General features: G+C 43.1%; 1 protein-coding gene across 2 annotated transcripts; it reads left to right on the forward strand.

The window, feature by feature from the left end:
• Positions 1-4,225: 4,225 nt before the first annotated feature.
• Positions 4,226-22,425, forward strand: MRPL45 (mitochondrial ribosomal protein L45). 2 transcript variants are annotated; one of them, XM_081108792.1, is made up of 9 exons: positions 4,226-4,326; positions 10,833-10,973; positions 15,698-15,875; positions 16,306-16,423; positions 17,746-17,844; positions 19,994-20,042; positions 21,020-21,169; positions 21,606-21,779; positions 21,959-22,425. In XM_081108792.1, exons 1-9 carry the CDS (start codon positions 4,294-4,296, stop codon positions 22,043-22,045), a joined length of 1,029 nt encoding a protein of 342 aa, XP_080964918.1. In that variant the 5' UTR covers positions 4,226-4,293; the 3' UTR covers positions 22,046-22,425. The 2 variants fall into 2 exon arrangements, with proteins under 2 accessions (XP_080964918.1, XP_080964919.1); XM_081108793.1 differs by lacking the exons at positions 4,226-4,326; positions 10,833-10,973 and adding an exon at positions 14,025-14,801.
• The last annotated feature ends 1,015 nt before the right edge of the window (positions 22,426-23,440 follow it).

The raw sequence follows: 23,440 nt of genomic DNA on the forward strand, positions 1-23,440 counted from the left end.
GTTCTTGTGAACTTCTAAGGAACAGCTAATGAAATGCTTTGTAGTTGTTTTTTTAAACATTATGTAGATTTTGCAATAAAGGATTTTTCTGTACCCTTGGTCGGCCCTGCAGGCTGCAAAGCCCCTTACTGAAGGGACGCACTGTAGTCAGCTGGCCAGCTTAATAAAGGCTCTTTTCTATTTTTTTAAAAAAATATATTTTATTGATTTTTTACAGAGAGGAAGGGAGAGAGATAGAGAGCTAGAAACATCGATGAGAGAGAAACATCGATCAGCTGCCTCCCGCACATCTCCCACCGGGGATGTGCCCGCAACCCAGGTACATGCCCCTGACCGGAATCGAACCTGGGACCCTTCAGTCCGCAGGCCGACGCTCTATCCACTGAGCCAAACCGGTTCCGGCGAGGCTCTTAAATTTAAATTCTGAGTCGGTGGTCTATCTCACTGATTGAACCCATAACACTACTTTCCCCCTCTATCTTTCTCTGGATTCTTTGGTGTTTTAATTGCATCTATTCTCTATGTCCATCTCTGTGAAAGCTACAAGATAGCCATAAAGTCTGGAGACATACATAATAGCTTATTTTTTACAGATTGAACTCCCTTGATTACTTCTTCTGGGCTATATAGGTTTGTTCAGTGGAAATGAAAATTAAAGCTAAGTTATATGAGGCAAAGCATCACAGATTCATTTGCAGGAATTGATAGAAACTCTGTAGCACTGTATGCCCTGTAGGTTGATGCATCACATTAACTAAGCATTTCTAATGAGGGACATTATATTGACCATATCATGTAATGTTAGTGAACATAGAATATATGATATTGTAATATTCATAAGCCTTCAGTTATGGATGCTCACCTATGTTTCCAGATTTTCTGGCCACTTGTGTTCATCGGTGGATTTTTGTTCTTGCCTTTTCTTTCATTTTGCATTATACATATTTCTTCTTTAGTATGCTCTTCATTAAAACTAGTCCATGTATTAATGATTTAGCTTTGAAGATAAAACCAAATGCTTAAGTGGAGTCTATCAAGAACCAGAAGTTGTAGAACAATTAAGGTCTGTCTTGCCCCTTCTTTGTTTGTCAATGGCCAGAATTTCTGTCCTAATTAAGAGGAGGAAGTTACTCAAGAGAGGCCCCCTGAGCAACACTCAACATCCATTTAGAAAAATAGTGTATCAGCTACGTCCTTTTTACTTTTCTGGAGCAGTCTGAGAAATTATTAAAGACAATAAAATATATCTCTACAAAGTGCTATTTCCTGAGCCATTTAAATGTTTATTTCTTACTCCTTTCTTTCATTTTTCACAAGATTGAGAGACAAGAATTTAGGATTCTCACAACACAAATGAGAAAGTGGATGTCCAGATAGGTTGTGAATTTCCAAAGCTCACAGTAAGTTGGACCAGATCTGAAAGCAGAAACTGGATCTCTCTGCTGGCTGAGTCTCCTGTCCTTGGCGTTTTATACTGCAAGAAGCTGGCTGGTTAATGTAGAGGATGTGGCTTGCTTATTCATGACTCTTGGAAAATGAACCTTTCTCTTCCTCTCTTCCTTCCTCCCTCCCTCCTACCTTCAGAACACACACACACACACACACACTTCACTTTATTAAATGAGCAAGAGGGGGAAAAAGTCCACAGCAGCCTGCCGTCTGGAATGGCTCAGGTGGTAGCCAGCCACCTAGAAGCAGGGACATGACTGTGTGGTCACTAGTGATTTCTGTGATTTTTCCCCCCCACCACCAGCTGTCATCACAATTTCCAGAAAAGCTGCCAAGAAAAAGCAGTAATTAGCATTTCACAGGACCCTTTCCCTCCACACTGTTATGGATCTTGGAACTTTTTCTGACTGCTTTTTGTCCACCTTCCCTCCTTCCTCCACCATTCTGGATAAAGAGACAAGGCATTTAACCTCACCTACAGTTGAAGAACTCTACTCTTGAAGATGCTTCCCTTCTGCCAGAAACCCTCACTGAGACTGAGTTATTGTTCCTTTCCCTAATCTGGATTGTTTCCTTCAAATCAGCACCCTTATGAAAAAGCACCTTATTCCTACCTTCCTTCCCCCGCTTTCTCCTGTTGAGCCCTCTCGCTCTAAACAATACACTCAGGCCTCTAGCTCTTGAGGCACTTATCACACTGTAGGTAACTAGCAATTGAAGTGCTTATCTTCACTTCTAAGGAATGTGACTTAATATATACTAACCCAGCAAAGTGCCTGGCCCATTGTTGAGACTCAGTCAATCTCTGTTGAACAGAATTTGCCTAACTTGGCCTCAGGCACCTCCTGAATTTCACAGTGTGCTGAGTAACCCAACTGTTCCCTTCCTGTCTGGGGAGACCCACCCAAAGACCAGAAGAGGGAGGTCACACCTCTGCAGAGACAGAGACTTGACTGATGTCCTCCTCTACCTATAATCCAGTGGTTCTCAACCTTCCTAATGCCGCGACCCTTTAATATAGTTCCTCATGTTGTGGTGACCCCCCAACCATAAAATTATTTTTGTTGCTACTTCATAACTGTAATGTTGCTATTGTTATGAATCGTAATGTAAATATCTGATATGCAGGATGTATTTTCATTGTTACAAATTGAACATAATTAAAGCATAGTGATTAATCACAAAACAATATGTAATTATATATGAGTTTTCCGATGGTCTTAGGCGACCCCTGTGAAAGGGTCGTTCGACCCCCAAAGAGGTCGCGACCCACAGGTTGAGAACCCCTGCTATGATCCTATTCCACACTTTCTCCTCTGCCACAGGCTAAGTAAGGCAGTTCTCAAACTTGTTTTTTCCAGGCACATTTGTGGGGCAGAGCTGCTAATAGAACAGGCTATGGACTAGGTAGGGATCAGGGTAGAGGTCAAAGCATGAACTATCCTATATAATAAAAGGCTAATATGCAAATCGACCAAACGGCAGAATGACCGGTCGCTATGATGCACACTCACCACCAGAAGGCAGATGCTCAATGCAGGAGCTGCCCCCTGGTGGTCAGTGGGCTCCCATAGGGGGGCGGGGGGCGCCGCTCAGCCAGAAGTCAGGCTCACAGCTGGCAAGCACAGCAGCGGTGGCAGGAGCCTCTCCCACATCTGTGGCAGTCTGACCTCCCCTGAGGCTCCCTGACTGCGAGAGGGCGCAGGCTGGGCTGAGGGGCCCCCGCTTAGTGCACGAATTTCATGCACCAAGTCTCTAGTATTATAGAAATCTCTAAGAACGTTAGATTAGAATTTGATATGGATTGACAGCGTACTAGATTGATAACCCAAGAGAGGTCCATAGAGGTGGGTTAAGAGTGCTATCTCTAGCCCTAGCTGGTTTGGCTCAGTGGATAGAACATTGGCTTGTGGACCAAAGGGTCCCAAGTTCGATTCTGGTCAAGGGCACATACCTTGGTTGCAGGCTTCTTGGGTTGCAGGCTCCTCCCAAACCTAGGCCCTGGTCAGGGCTCATGTAGGAGACAACCAATTGATGTGTTTCTCTCACAACAATGTTTCTCTTACCCTCTTTCTTCTACTCTCCCTAAAAATCAATGGAAAAATTATCCTCGGGTGAGGATAAATAAATAAATAAATAAATAAACGGTTTCTTTAAAAAAAGAAAAAAAAAAAGAGTGTTGTCTCTAGAGACCTGCTATCTAGGTTCAAATAGTATTTGTGCAATTTTTAAACTATGTAACCTTGGACACATTAATCTCTACTTTATCTCTCTATACCTCAATTTTCTCACCCATGAAGTAGGGATAACAATGGTACCTGTGTCATAAGGTTGTTGAAGGGTTAACTAGGTTAATACATGTTAGTGCTCAGTGTTGTTGTTACTAAGGAGAATGGCTTTGGATGGCACCAAATTTATGATGACGATTTTATGTGCAAATGCAGGGCTGAGGCAGAATTAAGTAGCAGGGTCTGGAGATAGCAGAATGTCTTTGGATAAATGAGTGCAAAGAATTTGGAGTTTAGGGTGGAGGAACAATCAGAGAAGAGAGTAAAGTAGAGAAATAGGGAGAGAGGAAATTGTAAAAGCAATTTCAAATTTACAATAGTAGTTAAAAACAGGTATATTTAATTCAAAATTGTTTATGTTGCTGAGATCTAAACCACCACAAAAATAAAATGGTACAATACTCCTTAGAGAGTAATTTGGCACTATCAAAATTAAAATGTATATATTTTTGACCCTTTAATTCTATTTCCAGGAATTTATCCTACCTTGGTACTTGCAAACAGGCTCGTGACCTTTTTGCAAAACCAGAGTTTAGGAACCACCACCTGTCTATCAATGGAATACTATGTGTCCATTAAAAATATTGAGGTAAGGTTATACATATTATACAGTATATCTATGCAATAGAATACTATGTGTCCATTAAAAATATTGAGGCAAAGTTATACATATTATAGCCAATCTAAAAAAGAGATACATATCTCAGGCAGCGGGGGAGCCTAAGGGTCAATGGAAGCAGCTATGCCAAAGTCCAAGCCAGAGTCTAAACACCTGGAAGAATTTAGAGGCTTCATATTTGGAGTGGCTGGTGGGGGTAATGAGGGATGAGAATCGCAAAGCCTCCCACAGAGTTGCATGGAGGGAAAATCATCATAACAGCAGGTGGGGATTTAGCAAAGGGGAAGGTCCTTGATAATTCCTTTAAAAACATCAGGTGTTTGTAGGTCCCATGCAGAAATCTGTAGCTTTTGGTCCCTGGGTGGATCTGGTTTGCTAAATGCCCCAGGGACAGATTGAGGAAAGGTCGTAGTGGAGCAGGATGATGGGTCAAGGAAAATGAGCCTGGAAAGCTATGGGTGGATAATCACGGTTATGTGGATTTCAACTAGCTCTTCAACTGAGCTCAAAGGATATTAATCAAAAGATTGATATCAACAAAGAGAAGGGCCTCCCTGTCTTAGTAAATACATATATATTTTAATGTTTTTATTGACTATAGAGAGAGAGGAAGAGAGAGGGTGATAGTAACATCTATGAGAGAGAAACATCCGATCTGCTGCCTCCTGCACCTCCCTACTGGGGACTGAGCCCGCAACCAGCAACACCAGCGTGTGCCCTGACTGGGAATCAAACCAGCGATGTCTTGGTGCATGGGTTGACGATTAACCCCTAAACCACACCTGCCAGGCTTACTAAATATTTTCTTAAATCAGTGATTTAGATCAGCAATTTTCAACCTTTTTCATCTCATGGCACACATAAACTAATACTAAAATTCTGCAGCACACCAAAAAACATATTATTATATATATAATTTTTTTTTCTGATCTGACCAAAAAACAGGTATAATTTTGATTCATTCACACTGGACAGCTATTGTTGTGTTGGCTCTTGTCATTTTAAAATTTTACAGTCTCAGGGAAAAGAGGTCAGTGCCTCTGACTAAATAATCAGGTATTGTGTGTTTTCAAAATTCTTGTGACACACCACTTGAACATTGCTGACTTAGATGATGATCTAGCTGGGACAGATAATTAACAGAATGGATGATAGAAGCGAGATTTAAAATAATCTTGACAGATTAGAACAAAGTGCCAAAACCAACAAGAAATTTGACAGGGATAAAGTGAAGACTTAAGTTTCGGTTTTTAAAAAATCAATTGTATAGAAAGGAGAGACTGGCTTGACAGCATTTGTCGTGAAAAAGGTTTGGGTCTCACTAAATCCAGTTCCTTGTCACTGTTTCATGAAAAGACAATGTCAGATCAAGAGAGCTCACAGTCTCACCATATTTTGAACTGACCAGTTCTGACTTCCCAGAAGATATTGATGAATTAGTGTACACCAGTGAGAGATCAGGTTGGAAAAAGTCCAGTAACTTCACCAGGTGAGGAAGAACGGGACGAGTTTGGACATGTTAAATATGGGGAAGGGAAGAATAAGGTGCATAAATAATCGTCCTCAAGTAGCTGTTTTTGACAAGTCTAAGGCTAACACTATGAAATTGCCAATGTTTAACCATTTTGATCCCTAAACTGGCAATTTCGTTTGGTTCAGCCTAGTAGAAGAGGATGGAAACTCTTTTTGTAATGCTGCAGAGACAAATGAGAATCAATGGGTGAAAGAGGGAAGCAAAGATTATATCAACATAGGAAGGAGTTTGTCACAATCAGATGCTCTAGAGCAGACTGAGCTGCCTTACAAAGTTCTAGGTTCCTTGTCCCCGAGAGAGCCCAGGCAGAGATGGCCAACAGTCTCTTGAGGATATTTAGAATTTTCTGCATTTGGTGGGAGACTCCATGATGCAGCCGGAGTCTCCGGCCTCTCCAGCTGAACTCCATAATACCAGGACAACACTGCAGGCTGCTGGGAATGCCTTGGCCATTCTGGGTTGTCTTCTACGGCTGTGTCTCTGTGCACATCAACCCTAGAATTTCACATCTCCTAACTATGCACCCTTCAAATTCCTACTCACCTCTGCAGACTCAACTCAAGCGTAGGCCCATCTGAACTCTCCGAATGGTCTGCCGTACTCTCGCCTATGCGCCTGTACCTGCTGCTTACTCTGTAGTGTCACTTAACATTCTTCTGTAATTTTTTGTGGACCCGTCTCTTTCCTACTAAGTGTGTGAGAGCTGCTTGTGGGCCAGAAACAGCTCTTCCATCTTTATATCCCCAGTGTTGGAGCAGATTTTGTAGCTTCATATTCTTTTAATAACATTAAGTGAATGCATAATGTTAATATTGGATGTTTTGATCATATATGTAAAATTTAAAAAATTATTACCTATGCATTTTTTTTCTCCCTTTTTTTTAAAATACATTTTATTGATTTTCCACAGAGAGGAAGGGAGCGAGAGAGAGAGTCAGAAACATCGATGAGAGAGAAACATTGATCAGCTGCCTCCTGCACATCTCCCACTGGGGATGTGCCCGCAACCCAGGCACACGCCCCCGACCGGAATCGAACCCGGGACCCCTCAGTCCGCAGGCGACGCTCTGTCCACTGAGCCAAACCGGTTTTGGCACCTATGCATTTTAATAAAATATTAATTATTCAAAATTAATGCCCTTACTATGGGGGATACACATTGATATTTTCTATTTTATTTTGTTCATTTTTAAAAATAGAAGTCGTAATCTAGGTTCCAAAATTAATGTAGGTTTCCAGCCTTATTCTGAAAAACACTGAACTATATAGTCAAGAGCAGGGATTTGAGCTCTGGCCTGGCAGCTCATTTGATTAGAGTGTCATCCTGATACGCCAAAGTTGCAGGTTCGATCCCTGGTCATGGCACATACAAGAAGCAACCAATGAATGCACAAATAAGTGGAACAACAAATCAATATGCTTCTCTCTCTCTCTCTCTCTCTCTCTCTCTCTCTCTCTCTCAATCAGTCAATTAAAAAATAATAAGAGCAGGGGTTTGAATGGAAGGTATGAGAACCTAATGGAAGCTGTTGGCCTTCTTGCCAGAAAGATGCATGTGTGCACCACATTGACAATTTCAGAGCTCCTTGTACCCACTAAATCCTTCTGTGCATCCTGGGTTATGAGAGTTTCTTCTAACTTGTATTTTTCTGAGAAGCATGTAGACGTAGGCTAGGAGCATCTAAGAGTCAGCCATAGAGAGAGCACAAAATTGGAAGGGAGGTGCATAAAGAACAAAGACTAGAGGGACAATGCTGGGGTGGGGCAGGCAGGACAGTTAAGTACATGTGAAAGGCAAAGGGGTGGGGAGCGAAGTAGATCCTGGTTAAGGGTTAGGAGGCAGGAAAGGCGCAGCACCCCTGGGTGCGGAGATTGGGCCTGCTGATCTGATCTTCTTTCCAAACTGTGGGCTTTCTTCTCTCCTCCTATGGCTCACTTTCCCTTCCTCCCCTCTAGGCAGCCCTAATGGAAACTCTGAAACTTTTCCTCTTTTCTTCCAGATGGGGAGCTCTGGCAGAAAAAGTGTTCTGGCCCTTGTGCAGTGACGCCGTTCTCTCTGCCAAGGGATCAAGTTAAAATCCGCTTTCCTGGAAACCAGCTCATGTCTTTAGGAAGCATGACCCTAATTAGGGAGAGATTGGGACCTTTGGATAAAGAAGGGATAGGAAAATATTTTTCAGCTTTCGCTGATATAGTAACTTACAAGGGTAAAATATGAACACCGCCCTAGCCCGTTTAGTTCAGTGGATAGAGCTTTAGCGAGCGGAATAAAGGGTCCCGGGTTCAGTTCCAGCCAAGGGCACATGCGCAGGTTGTGGGCTCCATCCCCAGTAGGGGGTGTGCAGGAGGCAGCCAATCAATGATTCTCTGTCATCATTGATGTTTCTGTCTCCCCTCCTCTCTGAAATCAATAAAGAAATCTATTTTTAAAATAAGTAAATAAAATATGAGCACCAACAAATAATTTAAAAATGGGATCTCCTGTTTCTGAGATCTAAACTCAGGATCACAGACTTGATAAGGTCTTCCTTGAATCTTAGGTAACCCTAAAGTGTTTTCAACCACATGTTGAGGAGACAACAAACATATATCTCACATTCCACAGGATCTATAGGGAAAGGGACATAAGCATAACACAATTGGTTTCCTATTGCCCCTCGGGAATTTGGGGGTTGTGAGAAGTTCTGTAAAATCCAGAAAGCCCAGGACATTATTATAGTCCACTGTTAACATGGCTACGGGGAAAAGAATGAAACTTGGGTGGGGTTAGGAACCTGAGTTATGTGCCTGGATAGGCCCTGACTCACTCTGTGATAATGGCCAGTCACTTCCTGGCTCAGTGTTCCAGTCCCCCTTTCCCCAGCCCCTTCGCCTGCCCAAGGAAAATAAAATAACAATTTTATTCTCTCTTAAGAAAGTTAAACCTGATTGTTTCTATAAAGCACTCTGGAAAATAGCCAGCCTCTGAGTGTAGCAATGTGAGATGATTTTATTCACTTTATAACCAATGTCCTGGGTGATACCTAAACCATGAGGACTATAAACTTCTTTATTTTTGTTGGAATCCTCAGTTGGGGAGGAAATACATAGGTGTTCCACTTCCTCTTCTGTCTCTTCTGGCTTCTGGGAATGACACTGTTGTGTTGCTAAAAGGTCCCTGGGGAGATATTTGGGAGATAACTGGGTTAACACCCAACTAGGTCAGGGAATGAGTCAGGGCTCAAGGACTCCATACCAACCTCTCCCACTCCTGCCAGGAAACCTCCTGGGGTGAGACAGAGATGAGAAGGGAGCCAAGGGGCGGGCCTCACGGCTGCCTGCCCTGGGGCCTCTGGCTGGCTATTTCACCCTAGTTTGCCCTGCAGCTGGACTGCGTCTGCTGACGTGCAAGCCGTGACACACTCTTGCTGACGTGCAAGCCGTGACACACTCTCCCTCCCTCTCTCCTGAACCTCTGCTCAGTCCCAGAAACAGATGGCCCATCCCACCCCAGAAGCGACTATAGGAGAGATGAGAAGGAAAGGGAAGAACCGAACCAGGTGGAGATCTATCCCTTCAGAAAACACAGGGCAAAATACAAGAGACATTTGTCTAGGAGGTGAAGAGGAAGTAGAAACTGCATTCTCCTCTGACGAATCAGGATAAGAACAGAAGAGCATCGTGGCCAGGCTGACACAGATGATAGAACAGGATTGAGAGCTAAGGCTGAGAAGGACCAAGTAATATTAGCCTGAAATCCTGTAGGACTCAAGAGCAAAATGGCAAAAAAAAAAGTCACAATTCTTGTTTGGAAGTCCTCAGCTCTTGCAAATCCCTCTCTCTTTCATCACCATCAATCCCAGTTGGTGGCAATTCTTAGACCTCTCCTCCAGGACAAAAAACAAAACCATTTTAGGCACCTAATGTCTCCCAGTCACATGTTTCCATAAATGATTTCACGTAGTAGTGCTCACAACAGCCTTACCAGGCAAGTTTTATTATCATCGCCATTTCACAGAGGGGTACACTGGGACTTTAATCACTTAGAGGATTAACGTGATTTGTTCATAGAGTTTGGAAGTCGTGGAGTCTGTACCAGTTACCAGAGTCCCCAGAGATTCCATTATACCAAATTGCCTTTGATATAAAGTCAAATCAAGTCAAAAATAGTAGAGATTTCTTAAAGCTCCCAAGAAGCAGTAAGGAGCGGACCAAGTTAAGAGCAATGGGCAGAGATCTCTAACTCTCTAAAGGTAGGTATTTTAAATCCTGGAACTGTTGGGTTTGCATAGGCCTCCCTGCAGTCTGAGATCCCCGTGCAGCTTTGGTACCCTCTAGTGGAAGTTTTCTGCATTCACACAGCTTCCCTTCAACCCCAAAGAGCTGGAGAGCATCCCAAAAGAATGGTCAGCTGGAAGGTACATGTTTATAAGTCAGAGTCCATGGCTGGTAAACAGAAGAATACAGACTAAAGGCATGCTAAGCACTTGGCTCACAAGGGGCCCCAAAGGGAGTCCTTGCCAGTGTATTATAAATGAGCTCAGGCCTTTGTGCATTATTTTTTTTTCTTTGTGCATTATTAATAAGAGCTAAATACATATCACAGGAGACTGAGGCTTTTAGGGCTCTAGAGAGTGACTTTTTTTAAAAAATGAGGAAAATTAGTGGTCAGAGATGTGAAGTGACTTTCTTTAAGGCAGGGTCAGTCAATGTCAGCAATGGTGGGACTCGAACCCATGTCTCCTGCCTCCCAACCCGGAGCCCTTCCCACTGCATCACACTTTTATATTTATTGACTTTAGACATAAATTGATGTGCATATAAGGACATGGTGTTGTAGGTATAATCAGCAAGTTGTTTTTCCTTCGTCTGCCCAGAATCTATACACTTTCCAATTTTTTGTTCAACATGTTTATAGAATGCCTATTATTGCCAAACACTACTCTAGGAATTGCTTTTACAGGGTACCCCAGCACATGGCAACAGTTCCCAGGCTCCTGAACCCCGCGTCTACAGCCCACCTGGCACTCCTGGAGCTTCTTCCCCATTTCCCAGTGCTAACGTGTGTCGTCAGATTTCTTTCTGGCTCCCTCCTCCAGCAGAGGTAATCCCTGGGAGCAGAAGTGGGTTAGAAACAGATTACTCTGATCCAGGGGCTTTGTTCTCTCTTCTCTAAACGTGGCTCTTGTGTGTGTGTGTGTGTGTGTGTGTGTGTGTGGAGGGGGGGTGGGGAGGGGGCGGGGGGGGGAGAAGTAGGAGGGGGAGGAGACGGTGTCACAAATAGCTTGAAATTCCCTTTTAGGATTATTGCTTGATTTAGCCAGCTGGGGCGAAAGTGGGGCAAGAAGAGGCTAGGGATTAATTCTAGACCTAGCTTCAAGAGCGGGCAGCATGGGCTTCTTTTCCGGCTGAGCTGGAATGAGCAGTATCTTTTTCTAAACATACCTTTAGAGATAAGGAGTCTGAGGCAGGCAGAAATGGCAAAGGAAAAGGCCTTTGCCCTCAGCAGTAGGGCTGAGTGGGCGGACAGATGAGAAAGAGGAGAAGGGAGTCGTGCAGCACAGAAATAAGGAATCACTCCGGACTTGGAAACAGACCTGCCTCTAGTGGTCTTAGTTTCAACAGAGGTGAGAACTGCTCCCTAGGGGGCCACAGCTAACACACAGGGCTTCCTGGGGATTTCCAGCGCCTATCTGGGTTAGGAGCTGTCTTGCTTTAGGGACATTGCACTGGGGTGGACTCTGGGGGCAGGAATGCTGTTGCCAGCACAAAGAGCAGTTACACGTAGCAGGACTCTGCTAGGCTCTGTACATCCCTTCCAGGGTCATAGGGCTTGGAAGCAGTGGCCATAACTAACCAGAATGGGAACATGTATTAACTCATTTAATGATTTAATAAGATTCCATGAGTTAGGTACGTATTTACCCCCGTTGTATAGGTGAGGAAAAGAGGTGGAGCTAAGATGTAAACTTAGGCACTATAGCATTCTCAACCATTATGTGAGAGTCATAGATAGTTTACTCTTGGAGTGACAAAGAAGCTCTGCTAACATTGTTAGCTGAAAATCACTTGAGAACATTTCCTAGAAAGTCAGAATTCTTGGCTTTTCTATGCCACTTTATCTTGGAGAATTCACTTCTGTTCTTCATGCTCTCAGGGAAGGAAGTACAACAGGAATACATGGCAAGCCTGTTGCTTGCATTGTAATCAATAAATACATTGTAATCAGATTCGTTCAGTTCTCCAGAAGGATTTTTTCTTCTTTGAATCAACTGTGTTCCTCTTAGAATGCAGGCTACCAGAAAGAACTGCAGGAATTTCGATCTTAGATGCCACCTGCCCCTGGAGATATCCCATTCTTTTTGGCTCCGTTTAGAAATTTCAAAATTTGGAGAAATAAGAAATCAATTTTGCCTTCTGCTTCATCATATTTCACCTGGGATTCTATTCATTTATTGAATAAATACATGAATGTCTACTATGTGCAAGACTGTCCTTTGCAAGGCTGAGCCCCTAACCACTTTATTCCTCCCTCTAATTGCACGAGTTCCCTTCTCTTGCTTTTTCTGAAATGTGAATTACTAGGGTTACAGAATTAAGAAATATCCTGTGGTGTTACTTTCCCAGCAGACAGCTCCCAATTTTCCATGGAGTTAATGAGATAGAAAGATATGAATTTTCCAAAAGAGCAGCTAATAGGAAAAGAGAAGCTCATTCATTCATCTCAGAATGAATTAAATGATGTTAACTTCCCTTATTATTTCATCCAGGCTGACATGAAACAAATTTGCATTCCTTGGGAAGCTGATCAGAGGGCAGGCAGAGGATGACCTGTGATGTGTTGGCTACCATGTGAGGCCAACATAAACTCAACAGTGGAGCAAATAATCCCAGACAGATTATATCAATGTTCTGTATTAATCAATAACTACTCAGTGGAGTGGGGTTTTTTCCCACTTCGGTGGTGAGACAAGTAAAATAAAAATTTCATGTTTTATTTTCTGGGGCATAGATTGACATAAGTCTGTTAAGAAATGACTAGATATCTCTCATTTAACTGCTTAATGATATATGTTCTTTAATTAATACATATGGCAACTAACTTCATGTTGCCATTAATGTGTAATGCTATAGATTCAGTGCTATGGCTAGGGCTGATAGGGGAATTCTTACCCTTGATGAATTTGCAGTAGAGTTGAGAAGTCAAGATTTAAGACAATGCATGTGATCCCCAAACCCCAAAGTAATCTCTCTCTTTCCTCTCATAGTCCTTAGCATTTTACCTGGAACTTTGTAGCAATTCTATTCCAGCCAGTAAGCTCTTTATGTACATACCATAGTTTCTGACTCATTGCAAAATACTGTAGGTAAGTGCTCAATAAACACTAATTGTCAGGATAAGATAAGAACCTATGGGTAAGTGGAAAGGGTTTGCCATTTAGCAATGGTTACAGCACTGGATTTTCCAGGATGATGCCAACATCATGCATCCTTAAACAACTGAGTGTGAAGCAGGACAGTCTAGTAATTCATGGGTTCTAGAATTAGACTGCTTGGATTTGAATCTCAGTTCTGCCAGTTATTAGCCATCAAATCTTTTTTTAAATTATATTTTTATTGATTTTTTAAAATATATTTTATTGATTTTTTACAGAGAGGAAGGGAGAGGGATAGAGAGTTAGAAACATTGATCAGCTGCCTCCTGCACACTCCCTGTTGTGTATGTGCCCACAACCAAGGTACATGCCCTTGACCGGAATCGAACCTGGGATCCTTGAGCCCGCAGGCCGAGGCTCTATCCACTGAGCCAAACCGGTTAGGGCTATTTTTATTGATTTTAGAGAGGAAGGGAGAGGGAGAGACAGAAACATCAATGATGAGAGAGAATCATTGATTGGCTACCTCCTGCCCGTCCCACATTGGGGATGGAGACCCAGGCATGTGCCCTTGACCAGAATCGAACCCGGGACCCTTCAGTTGGCAGGCTGATCCTGTATCCACTGAGCCAAACCAGCCAGGGCTAGCATCCAATCTTAATTAAAATTTGTAATTTCTCTGCGACCCAACTTCCTATGTAAAAGGAGAATATTACTCTTGTTTGTGGTGAGAAGTAATTTAATTCATACATGTAAATGCTTAGAAAATTGCTTGGCACCCGGTAAACATTTCTAAGTGTAAACTATTATTTGTTCATGTTAACCCCATACGTCTGTCCCAAAATGACAGATAAGAAATGTTTTTGTCGTCCACGTGTCTTTTGCTTCAATAAACGCAATAGCCAGTATATTTGTTCAATAAACATACTAGTCATCTGACATTAAGAAAAAATTTTCTTTACACAGTACAGATTGGGAAAACTAGGGCTTAAGTTTAAGGTCACACAGCACATTGAGGTCAGATACAAACCCAGAAACTAACGTGATTGCCTATCTGGGATCAAAGTAGGCATTGGGAAAAAACACTGGTCTCGGAAGAGCCACACCTTTTCATCAGCCTCCGAACTGAAACCAGGTGCAGCGCCGGCCCAATCACATAAGAATGCAGCAACTCGGGGCCGCCTGCACGCCTCCGGCACAGGGAATGCAGCAACTCCCGGCCGCCTGCACGCCTCCTGCGCAGGCGCAGCTCGCGCTCCAGCGCTCCCGGGTGGGCGCGTGACAGCCGTGCGCTCCCCCCAACGCCGTCTCAGTGCGCACGCGTAGTCTACACGCCACGCGCACGTGCGCGTTCACGCTGCTCACACTTCGGCGAGGGGCGCGCGCCCTGGAAAATTCCACACCCGAGCCAGCTCCACCCTCTGCGCCTTCTCTCCGGTCCCAGGCTCTTCGCTCTTAGTCCCCAACCCAGAAGCCTTTGCGCGGACAAGATGGCTGCCCCCATGCCGCGGGGGCTGTCTTGCTTATCCAGGGCTTTAGGATGGTGGTCTCGACAGGTGGGTAGGGAGGGGGCGGGTAGGGCTCCAGGGGCTGGAGGAGGAGGACAGGGGAGAGGGAAATACTCCCTTCGCAGTTGTCCTTTGTGAGCTTGGAGGGTACGAGTCACTCCAAGGCGAGGGGAGAGTTTAAGGTAGACGGGGACCCAGCGACTGAGCTAAGTGGCTAAGGAGCGAAAGCCTCGGTAGCGCCAGGGAGGGGAGCAAATTCCCCGGGATTGTGGTTCTGCGGTTTGGTCTGGGTTTGTTTGGCGGGAAGGGTTTAAAGGTAATGGTTTGGACGGTGAGCTCGCTTCCCCTTGATTCTATAAACGTCCTAAATGGAACAACATCTGCCACTGTACCTGCCTGAGCAAACCTCATGGTCAGAGAGAAAAGAGAACTGGCCTTTAAACAGCTGATTAACCAATTGGGAGCGATAATGACTGACATTTACAGTGAGGATTCCAATAGAATGAGCAGAATGTAATCTCAGTAAAAAATAAAATAGAAGAGATGCCAAGACTTTTCTTATGCTTTAATAATAGCATTCTGCTCATTTCAGCCTCGGGTCGGTGTTTAATCCCCATCAGACTGAAGGTTCTTTGAAAGCAGAAGCCTTGCTTTAATCACTCTGTATCCCTAGGAGTTGGCATAGGCCTGCACTATGGAGAATACTAAAGGGAAGCCTTTAGTAAATGTTGAGGCGTTCATAAAAGTTGCTTACTAGCTTCTAGTAAGAAACACCCATACATGTTAAAGTAGTAATGCATTCCTCCCCCCCCCCTCCCCCAGATGGCTTTATAATTGTTCCTAAGTCATTCTTTGTATATTCCCTTTTGACCTTTGCTTAGAGTTTGTTCAAGATAGTAGTTTTTTCCAAGTTTACCTGTATCCTAACCTTTCCTGCCTTCCAGCCCGTCCTGGTGACTCAGTCCATAGCTGTAGTTCCAGTGAGAACTAAAAAACGTTTCACACCTCCTGCTTATGAACCCAAATACAAATCAGAAAAGGAATTTGTAGAGCATTTCCGGAAAGCAGGAGTTGTCATTCCTCCAGAACGTTTGGAGCGTCCCATACATCTGGCCTGTACAGGTGAGGAGGCATGGTGTTTCTGAGACCTTGACCCATTCCCCTTCTGTCAGAGATCATCTGGAAAGTAAAATGATTTGGACTATGATCGACACTAGTTAATTGACCACAAAATCAGTGGATCAGTAGAGCCTCAATAACGATTTACTTTGTATGCACTGTATTTCATGAGGTCATCTTTGTTCTTGTTTTCCTACTATTCTTAGAAGGCAAAGGTGAAATTTCCCCATTTTGTACAAGAAGAAACTGAGGCTCTGAGAGGAGACTTAAGTTACCTTATTCTGTTTTTTCTACTGTAACATGATTCCCTCTACATGGAAGCCTAGTTCATTAGTCTACTTTATTTAGGATCCCTCCTAATTTTATGTGACCTCAAGATGACTTTTTCTCAGTCTTCCAGTGCTTTCTTAGTTGTCTCTTTCTCTCATTTCAGGTAACATCTTTGACCCCTATGTGCCTCCAGAGGGTGATGCTCGGGTGTCATCTCTTTCAAAGGAAGGACTGGCACAGAAAACTGAACGATGGAAGAAGAATGTGGCGTCACAGTTGTCGTAGGTGTCTGAGACAACTGGGAGCTAATATTAGAATAAAGTTTCTTGTTGCTACTTTATTCCAAAGAGATCATCTTGGGCTAATTGGATTGGTTAGAACTCCCGTCACAATTTGACATTATTTTCTTTGTCTGTAATAGAATCCGTAGTTAATGTAGAATAATATGGGCATTCTGATTCTTAGCATCTCAACCTTTATTGGTTGTTTGTGTCACATCAATTAGGGAGTTGACTTTGAAGTTTGTAGGACTTTTTAAAAATATATTTTTAAAATTAATTTTACTAAAATATATGTTTACTTAATTATTTTTTTAAAATATTTTTTAAATTGATTTCAGAGAGGAAATATATTTTTATTGATTCCATACTGGTGGGGAAGTTTGTAGGACTTTTTTTTTTTCATCACATATTTTGTTTTATTATTTTTTTTTAATATATTTTTATTGATTTCAGAGAGGAAGGAAGAGGGAGAGAGATAGAAACATCAATAGTGAGAGAGAATCACTGATTGACTACCTCCGGCACACCCCACACTGGGGATTGAGCCCACAACCCGGGCATATGCCCTGACCAGGAATCAAATTGTGATCTCCTGGTTCATAGGTCGATGCTCAACCATTGAGCCATGCCGGCCAGGCCTGAGTCTTTTTATAAGATATTTTTATTGACTGATTTTAGAGGGAGAGAGAAACATCAATTTGTTGTTCCACTTATTTGTGTATTCATGCACTGACCAGGGATTGAATTCGCAACCTTGGTGTATCAGGATGATGCTCTAACCAACTAAGCCACCCAGCCAGGGTTCATTCTGACTCTTTAATATAAATATATATATATATATATATATATATATATATATATATATATATATATCTTTATTGATTTCAGAGAGGAAGGGAGAAGGAGAGAGAGATAGAAACATCAATGATGAGAGAGAATCATCAATAAGCTGCCTCCTACATGCCCCCTACTGGGGATTTAGCCCACAACCCTGACTGGGAATCGACCTGGTTCATAGGTCGATGATACTCATAGGGCTCATTCTGACTCTTGAGCCTTTCTATGACACCTGTGTTTTCTTTCTTAGTGCTTATCGGATGTTTTCTTTGATGCCAGAATTATGAAATTTTACTATAAGAAACCTTGGTCTTTCTTTAGAATGATTACTTAAAATGAGAGTTAGAAGGTTGAATTCATAGGACTTGACACATTTAAAAAACAATTACTGAGTAAATAATTAGATAGACATTAATGGAGGTTAAGCTGTGAGTTATAGAATTGAATGAAGTCTTTAAAAATGATTCTCACGCTTAATTTTACAGCGTACGGAAGATAAGAGAATATGATGCTAATTTTAAAGTAAAGGACTTCCCTGAAAAAGCTAAGGATATCTTCATTGAAGCTCACCTTTGTTTAAACAAGTAAGTGAACCCCCTGTCTTATACCCATTATGGTCTCATAGCCAGCAGCACTAAAACCATGGCATCATTTGCTCTAGTCTCTGTGATCCACCAAGCTGACCAAAATGTGCAACCTCAAAATTTTGGAGGGCAAGGTTCCTACTATCTGCCCTAGCACCAGCCATCCACTCCAGAAACACAGGCCACTATCCCCACAGTCATGATCGGGCTGAGGGAAGAGGGATGATAGATAGTTTGCACATATTGTTCTTCTACCCGAGATCACTAGCCCCTCCACTCATCAGGCACTCCCCTGGTTGTTATAAGTGTCCAGTCAGAATCCAGAGTTCTGAAATGGTGGTTCTGGTCATTTTTTCTAAGTTACCAGTTGTTTCAATGGAGGGACCAACCATAGAGCTTCCTATTCCATTATTTTGCTTAATGTCTCGAGTCTGTTGTTTTTACTGGGTAGATTCCAGATCTCTCTTTGAAATGTTTAGTTGTAAGCTCATCCTCATTGGAGAATGTTTCTTCTGAGGAAATCCTAAACAGCCTAAGTTATGAGCATGCTCCCAGAGAGGTCTTGTGTGTGTTTCTGCCAGATACCTCAGGGATATCATTGACCAGGTATCAATTTTTATGTTAATTTCTTAGCTTAGGAATTCTTACACCATAAATTTCATGTCCACATTTGCGTATAATGTGGGCTTAGAGCTTTAATTTTTCAGTTTCTTTGTTTTTATTTTTTCTCCCACGCACAGCCCTAGACAGAGAGAAGCATTATCTCTAGGTTGGTGGGCTATTTTTCTAGTCTCTATTTCCTGCAGGTGCAGGACTCGGTATAGTTATAGCTTTATTCAGGGATTTCAGTTCCAACTCCCTGTTTTTGGAGGGTCCAAGGTTTTAGGAGGAGACCAGCCCCTAGTCTTCAGACCCTATTTCTGGATCCCTTCGTCATCCCTTGTACTGTTGTAGCAGATTGTATTCTTTCCATCTGGTGTTCGTTCCCTCTTCCTTTCTGGCGTCTAGGGATTTACCTATCTTTCTGGTGGACTAGGACAGTGTATTTAAAAATGTGTGTGTGTGTCTGTGTGTATCATATTCTATCCTGCATTTCTAGATGTTTATAGTGGGTGTAGTTTTACATTAGTTCAGTCCATAATGTTATCAGAAGCAGATGTCTTTATTTTTAGTGTAAGTTCCATTGTAAAATAGTAAGTGAACTCATAGAAAAGGGAATTTATTTCTACTGAGGATTTCTAGGTCAGTATAGTGAGGAGGAAGGGTTCATTCAGAGGTGCCAGACACAGTGGTTGAGGTAGCTATCACCACAATTCAGCATAGTCTAGTCTAGAGCTACAGCAGGAGAAATGAGTTGGAATCTTTTCTCTTAGAAATAGAGGTGGGAGGGAAGCTGATAGAGCTAATTCCGTACCCATTCTGGGATTAGAGTCAAGAATTTTTAAAGGGATAAAGACTTACACTGCCCAGGAAGTATTAAACTGTGAGGGAAAGTCATGAATATGTACATAAAGAAACTAATCTGTACTCTTAGGTTTATATGAAACTCCTCAGTTAGGAATCTTCCTAAAATCTTATATGTACAAAGCCTGGGGTTTGCTCTCTTGTTTTCTTACTCTTACTGCGTAGACTCAGCATGACTAGGACACTGTGGCAGTAACAAAGATGGGCGTGGGGGAGGGGAGCATGGACCAGAAAAGATAGATGATTACCTTTGGCGAGCTTCAAAGATGAAGTGTAAGATTCAAGGCCCAGCCAGTTGGCACTGGTGATGTGTCTGCGGTAAGAAGAGAAGATGAGCTTTTGATTGTTATGTTGGGTTTTGCTCCCTGTTGCACCTTGGAACAAAAACTAGTCCCCATGTCAGCGTCTCTCGCCCATCTTAAGGATGTATATGATAATTTCAGAGCAATTTCTTTCTGCTCCTGAGATTCAGACCTAACTTTACTCGGCTGTGGAGCTCAGGGTTTTCTGGTCAATCAGGTTGCTGTTCATCTTGTGTCTCCAGGACTTAGCATATCACCTGGCCTATGGTAGGAGTAAAGAAAATATTTGTAAAAATGAATTGTTTTTCATTTTCAGGGTCATTTTCAACTTTCGTACAGGTTATCATAAAAGCAGGAGTCAATGATATGTATCTCTTTTTTAGCTCAGACCATGACCGACTTCATACCTTGGCAACTGAAAACTGTTTTCCGGTAGGTTCTCGCCTTAGAATTGTGGGATGCCGGATGGGCATATTGTAGACATCACCTTTGGTTTTCTTAGTAAGATCAGTTTTGAAAATGCAGGAAGTTTAAAGCAAAAGCTGAAGTTCCATTGTTTTTGCCTGAATGATAATGACTTGACGTGGACTTTGGTAAGGGCCATGCAAATGAGGAAGGAGAAAGTCCCTCAACAAGCAGTACTGAAACCTTAGGTGTGGATATTGAGCTCAGGGTGTGGGCCACAGTAGGCCAGCCTACACTTGCCTACACTATAAAAAGGATTTAACGAGCATTCACAAAGCTTACATTGTGTGGTAACAGGGGTGCTAGGTACTTTGGGAGACCCCCAAGGAGGGGGACTTTGTGATTCAAGAATAAGAACTTCAGTTTCTATCAGTTTGGCCTTATCTCCCTAGGGACAGGGATAGCTAACCAAGTCTCACAGTGTAGGATTTTATATCCCTGTAAAATCCCACTCTTCTCTGCTAAGAAGGGGAGGGGGACAACCTATATGCAATCAGCAGCAATACATGCAATAATTACCAGAATATGAAAGTGTATGGGAGGTTGGGTGGTGAACACACAATGTAATATTTAGATGATGTATTATAGAATTGAACACCTGAAACCTATATAATTTTATTAACGAATATCACCCCAATAAACTCAGTAAAAAAGGGAAAAAATCAAGCTGTCACTTTGGAGTGTGGTTTTCATTGATTTGGAGACGGGTCCTCAAGGAGGTAGGTTGGTCTTGAGTTGTGATTTAAATGAAAAGAGGGTTGTTGTGAGGTGGGCTTGAGCAATAGTTCAATGAGAACTTGGGATGGTTGAAAAGAAAGCATTTGGTGGAAAATGTTGCATGTTGGTTGTAATATTGCAAGAAGAGAGAGCAGGTGTGGAAGGAAGCACCAGCTTTCCTAAAAGGAGGGAAAAACTCAGTAGAACTTGTTCTCTTCTGCCTTCAGGACATGGTCTGGGACCTCCAATATAAGACCGTCCGCTGGAGCTTCGTAGAGTCTTTAGAGCCAGCCCAAGTGGTTCAGGTTCGCTGTTCAAGTATGGTGAACCAGGGCAATGTGTATGGCCAGGTCACCGTCCGCATGCATACCCGGCAGGTAGAGTCACCAGTCTGCTTTCCTCCCAGCTGCTTTTCTTCACTCAGGTTGGGCACCTACCTCTGGAATATGGCCACAGCTCCCCAGGACTGTGGGTTCTAAGGAAAGGTTTACTGTGGTCTTCCCTGCCCTTTCCCTACACCCTTCCTACTGCTAGAAGTTAGCTCTGCAAGGACAGATGCAAGGATATTCTCTCCCACCCTTCCTAGTCTCAACTTCCTCCCTCCCTCTCCCCCCCCCCAAGTAAAAAAAAATACTTCTAAAAGTAAAGTGTCAATAGTTGATCAGTTAATCTAGATTCAGAATTCTGAGATAATTTTTCTACCCATTAAAATGTTTTGTTATGGTTGTCTTTTAAATGGTTGTGTGCAAAAAAACAAAACCAGACACAACAGTTCTGAGGATTAACTGGCCAGACTTGCTTTCATCCTTGCAGACTTTGGCCATCTATGACCGGTTTGGCAGACTGATGTACGGACAGGAAGATGTGCCCAAGGATGTCCTGGAGTATGTTGTTTTTGAAAAGCACCTGACAAACCCCTATGGAAGCTGGAGAATGCACGGCAAGATCGTGCCTCCATGGGCACCCCCCAAGCAGCCTATCCTTAAGGTAAGGCAGCTTGTGAGATTTAAAAGAGCTGAGGCCATAGTAGTGGAATCCTGTCAGTCCTGTTAGGTGCCCCCTCGTGGAGAGAGGGGGTGATACAGCACCAGGGAAGGGGTGGGCATGAAGGTGAGTGGGTGAGCCTGGGGCTTGGATGATCGATAACTCAGCTTCCTGCTTTTCAGACGGTGATGATCCCTGGCCCCCAGCTGAAACCTGGGGAAGACTATGAAGAGCCACAAGGAGAGGCCCAGAAGTCTCAGCTAGCCTGATGGCAAAAATGACTCCTGGGGTGAAGTATGGGTGATGAGGTGGCTGGGAGCTGTGACGTCGTCCATCTCCGTCACGCTGTAGAAAGAACCATCTTTGTTCTCTCCTGTTCTGCTGCGGTCATTACAGCAGTCTCATCCTCGATAACCACAGCTGATGGCCGGGCCCAGGTGGGTGGCTGTTATGCACAGCCCTGGACCCACTTCTTTTAAGTTGTGTATCTACCTTCTGGGGCCAGATGAAAGACACTGTGTTTCAGAGAACGTCTGACACCAGTTTTTCCTGCAGCAGGGACTGTCAGGAGCAAACTGGCAGAATTTTCTTTCTTACCACGGGACAGGGATCAGAGTTTAAAATAAAGCACTCCTGCAGTGTTGGATCACTTGTGGTTCGTTCTGTCCATAGTCCCTGGTTCAGGCTAGAAGTAGACCAGCTTTCAAATGGCAGTAATGGAAAACAGGCTTAATTGTGAGTGATGTGACTTCCAGGAAATCCAGACTTGGGAAATATAATTAGTGTTTATAAGAGATGGTATCGTTTAAGAGGATCTTTTCTCATACACTGACTCCCTGAATCAGCATTCGTATGTCACAGAAGAATGTAAATCTAAAGAAATCATTTCTCAGCCTTTGGAATGTGTTCCTAATTATCAGCTGTGCCCTGGTCTGATCCCAGGAAGCGTGGGGGAAGTTCATCCATTGGGGTAGTCCACCTGTAAAACTTGGTTCCCTGACTTCGATCGCCTTTTAGAGTAGGCGACTATTTTCAGCCCAACCCTGGGAAAGCAAAGGCACCAGACTTTGGGTCTGTGTAGAGTGAAACAGCCCAGCCCCTTCTTGTTCCTCAGCTCCAGCTAGACTGTCAGGAGGAAGTGGGACTGCCCAGGTGTCCTGTGTCATTGGAAGTTAATGACAAGGGAAAGCAGTCTATACCCAGCAGCAAGCTTGGCTTATAGTACTATTATTGCTTCGTCAGCCCAGTGCGGCCTTCCCTGGAAAAACAGGACCTTAATTCTCATACTTTGTATTTTTCAAGCCTAGAATTTTCTTTTAAGGAGTCTGTAAGTTAGGGTAAGGATTAATCTGTTCTGACCTTGACCTGAGAGTAGAATCCAAATAAACTGGAATCGGTTAAGAATAATCTAACTCCTCAGTCCTTCTAACGCTACCGTCTCAGCAAAGCAGCAAACTGACCACGCCTCACCGGGGAAGATGGTTTTTGCAACAGCTGCTGAGTGCTGGCTATGGAGACAAGACGTGTAGGCTTAGGGAAGAGGCAGCATTGATGGGTTAATCCAAAACAGCCACTCCCATCATGCTACTTAGTTTCACCCTCTTTGGCTTAAAATGTACATCATTTTGCAGCCCATGTAAGGTTTGGTCATATCCTATTTGTGT

Source organism: Myotis nattereri, assembly GCF_964212035.1.
Source record: "Myotis nattereri genome assembly, chromosome: 16".
Classification (NCBI taxonomy): domain Eukaryota; kingdom Metazoa; phylum Chordata; class Mammalia; order Chiroptera; family Vespertilionidae; genus Myotis; species Myotis nattereri.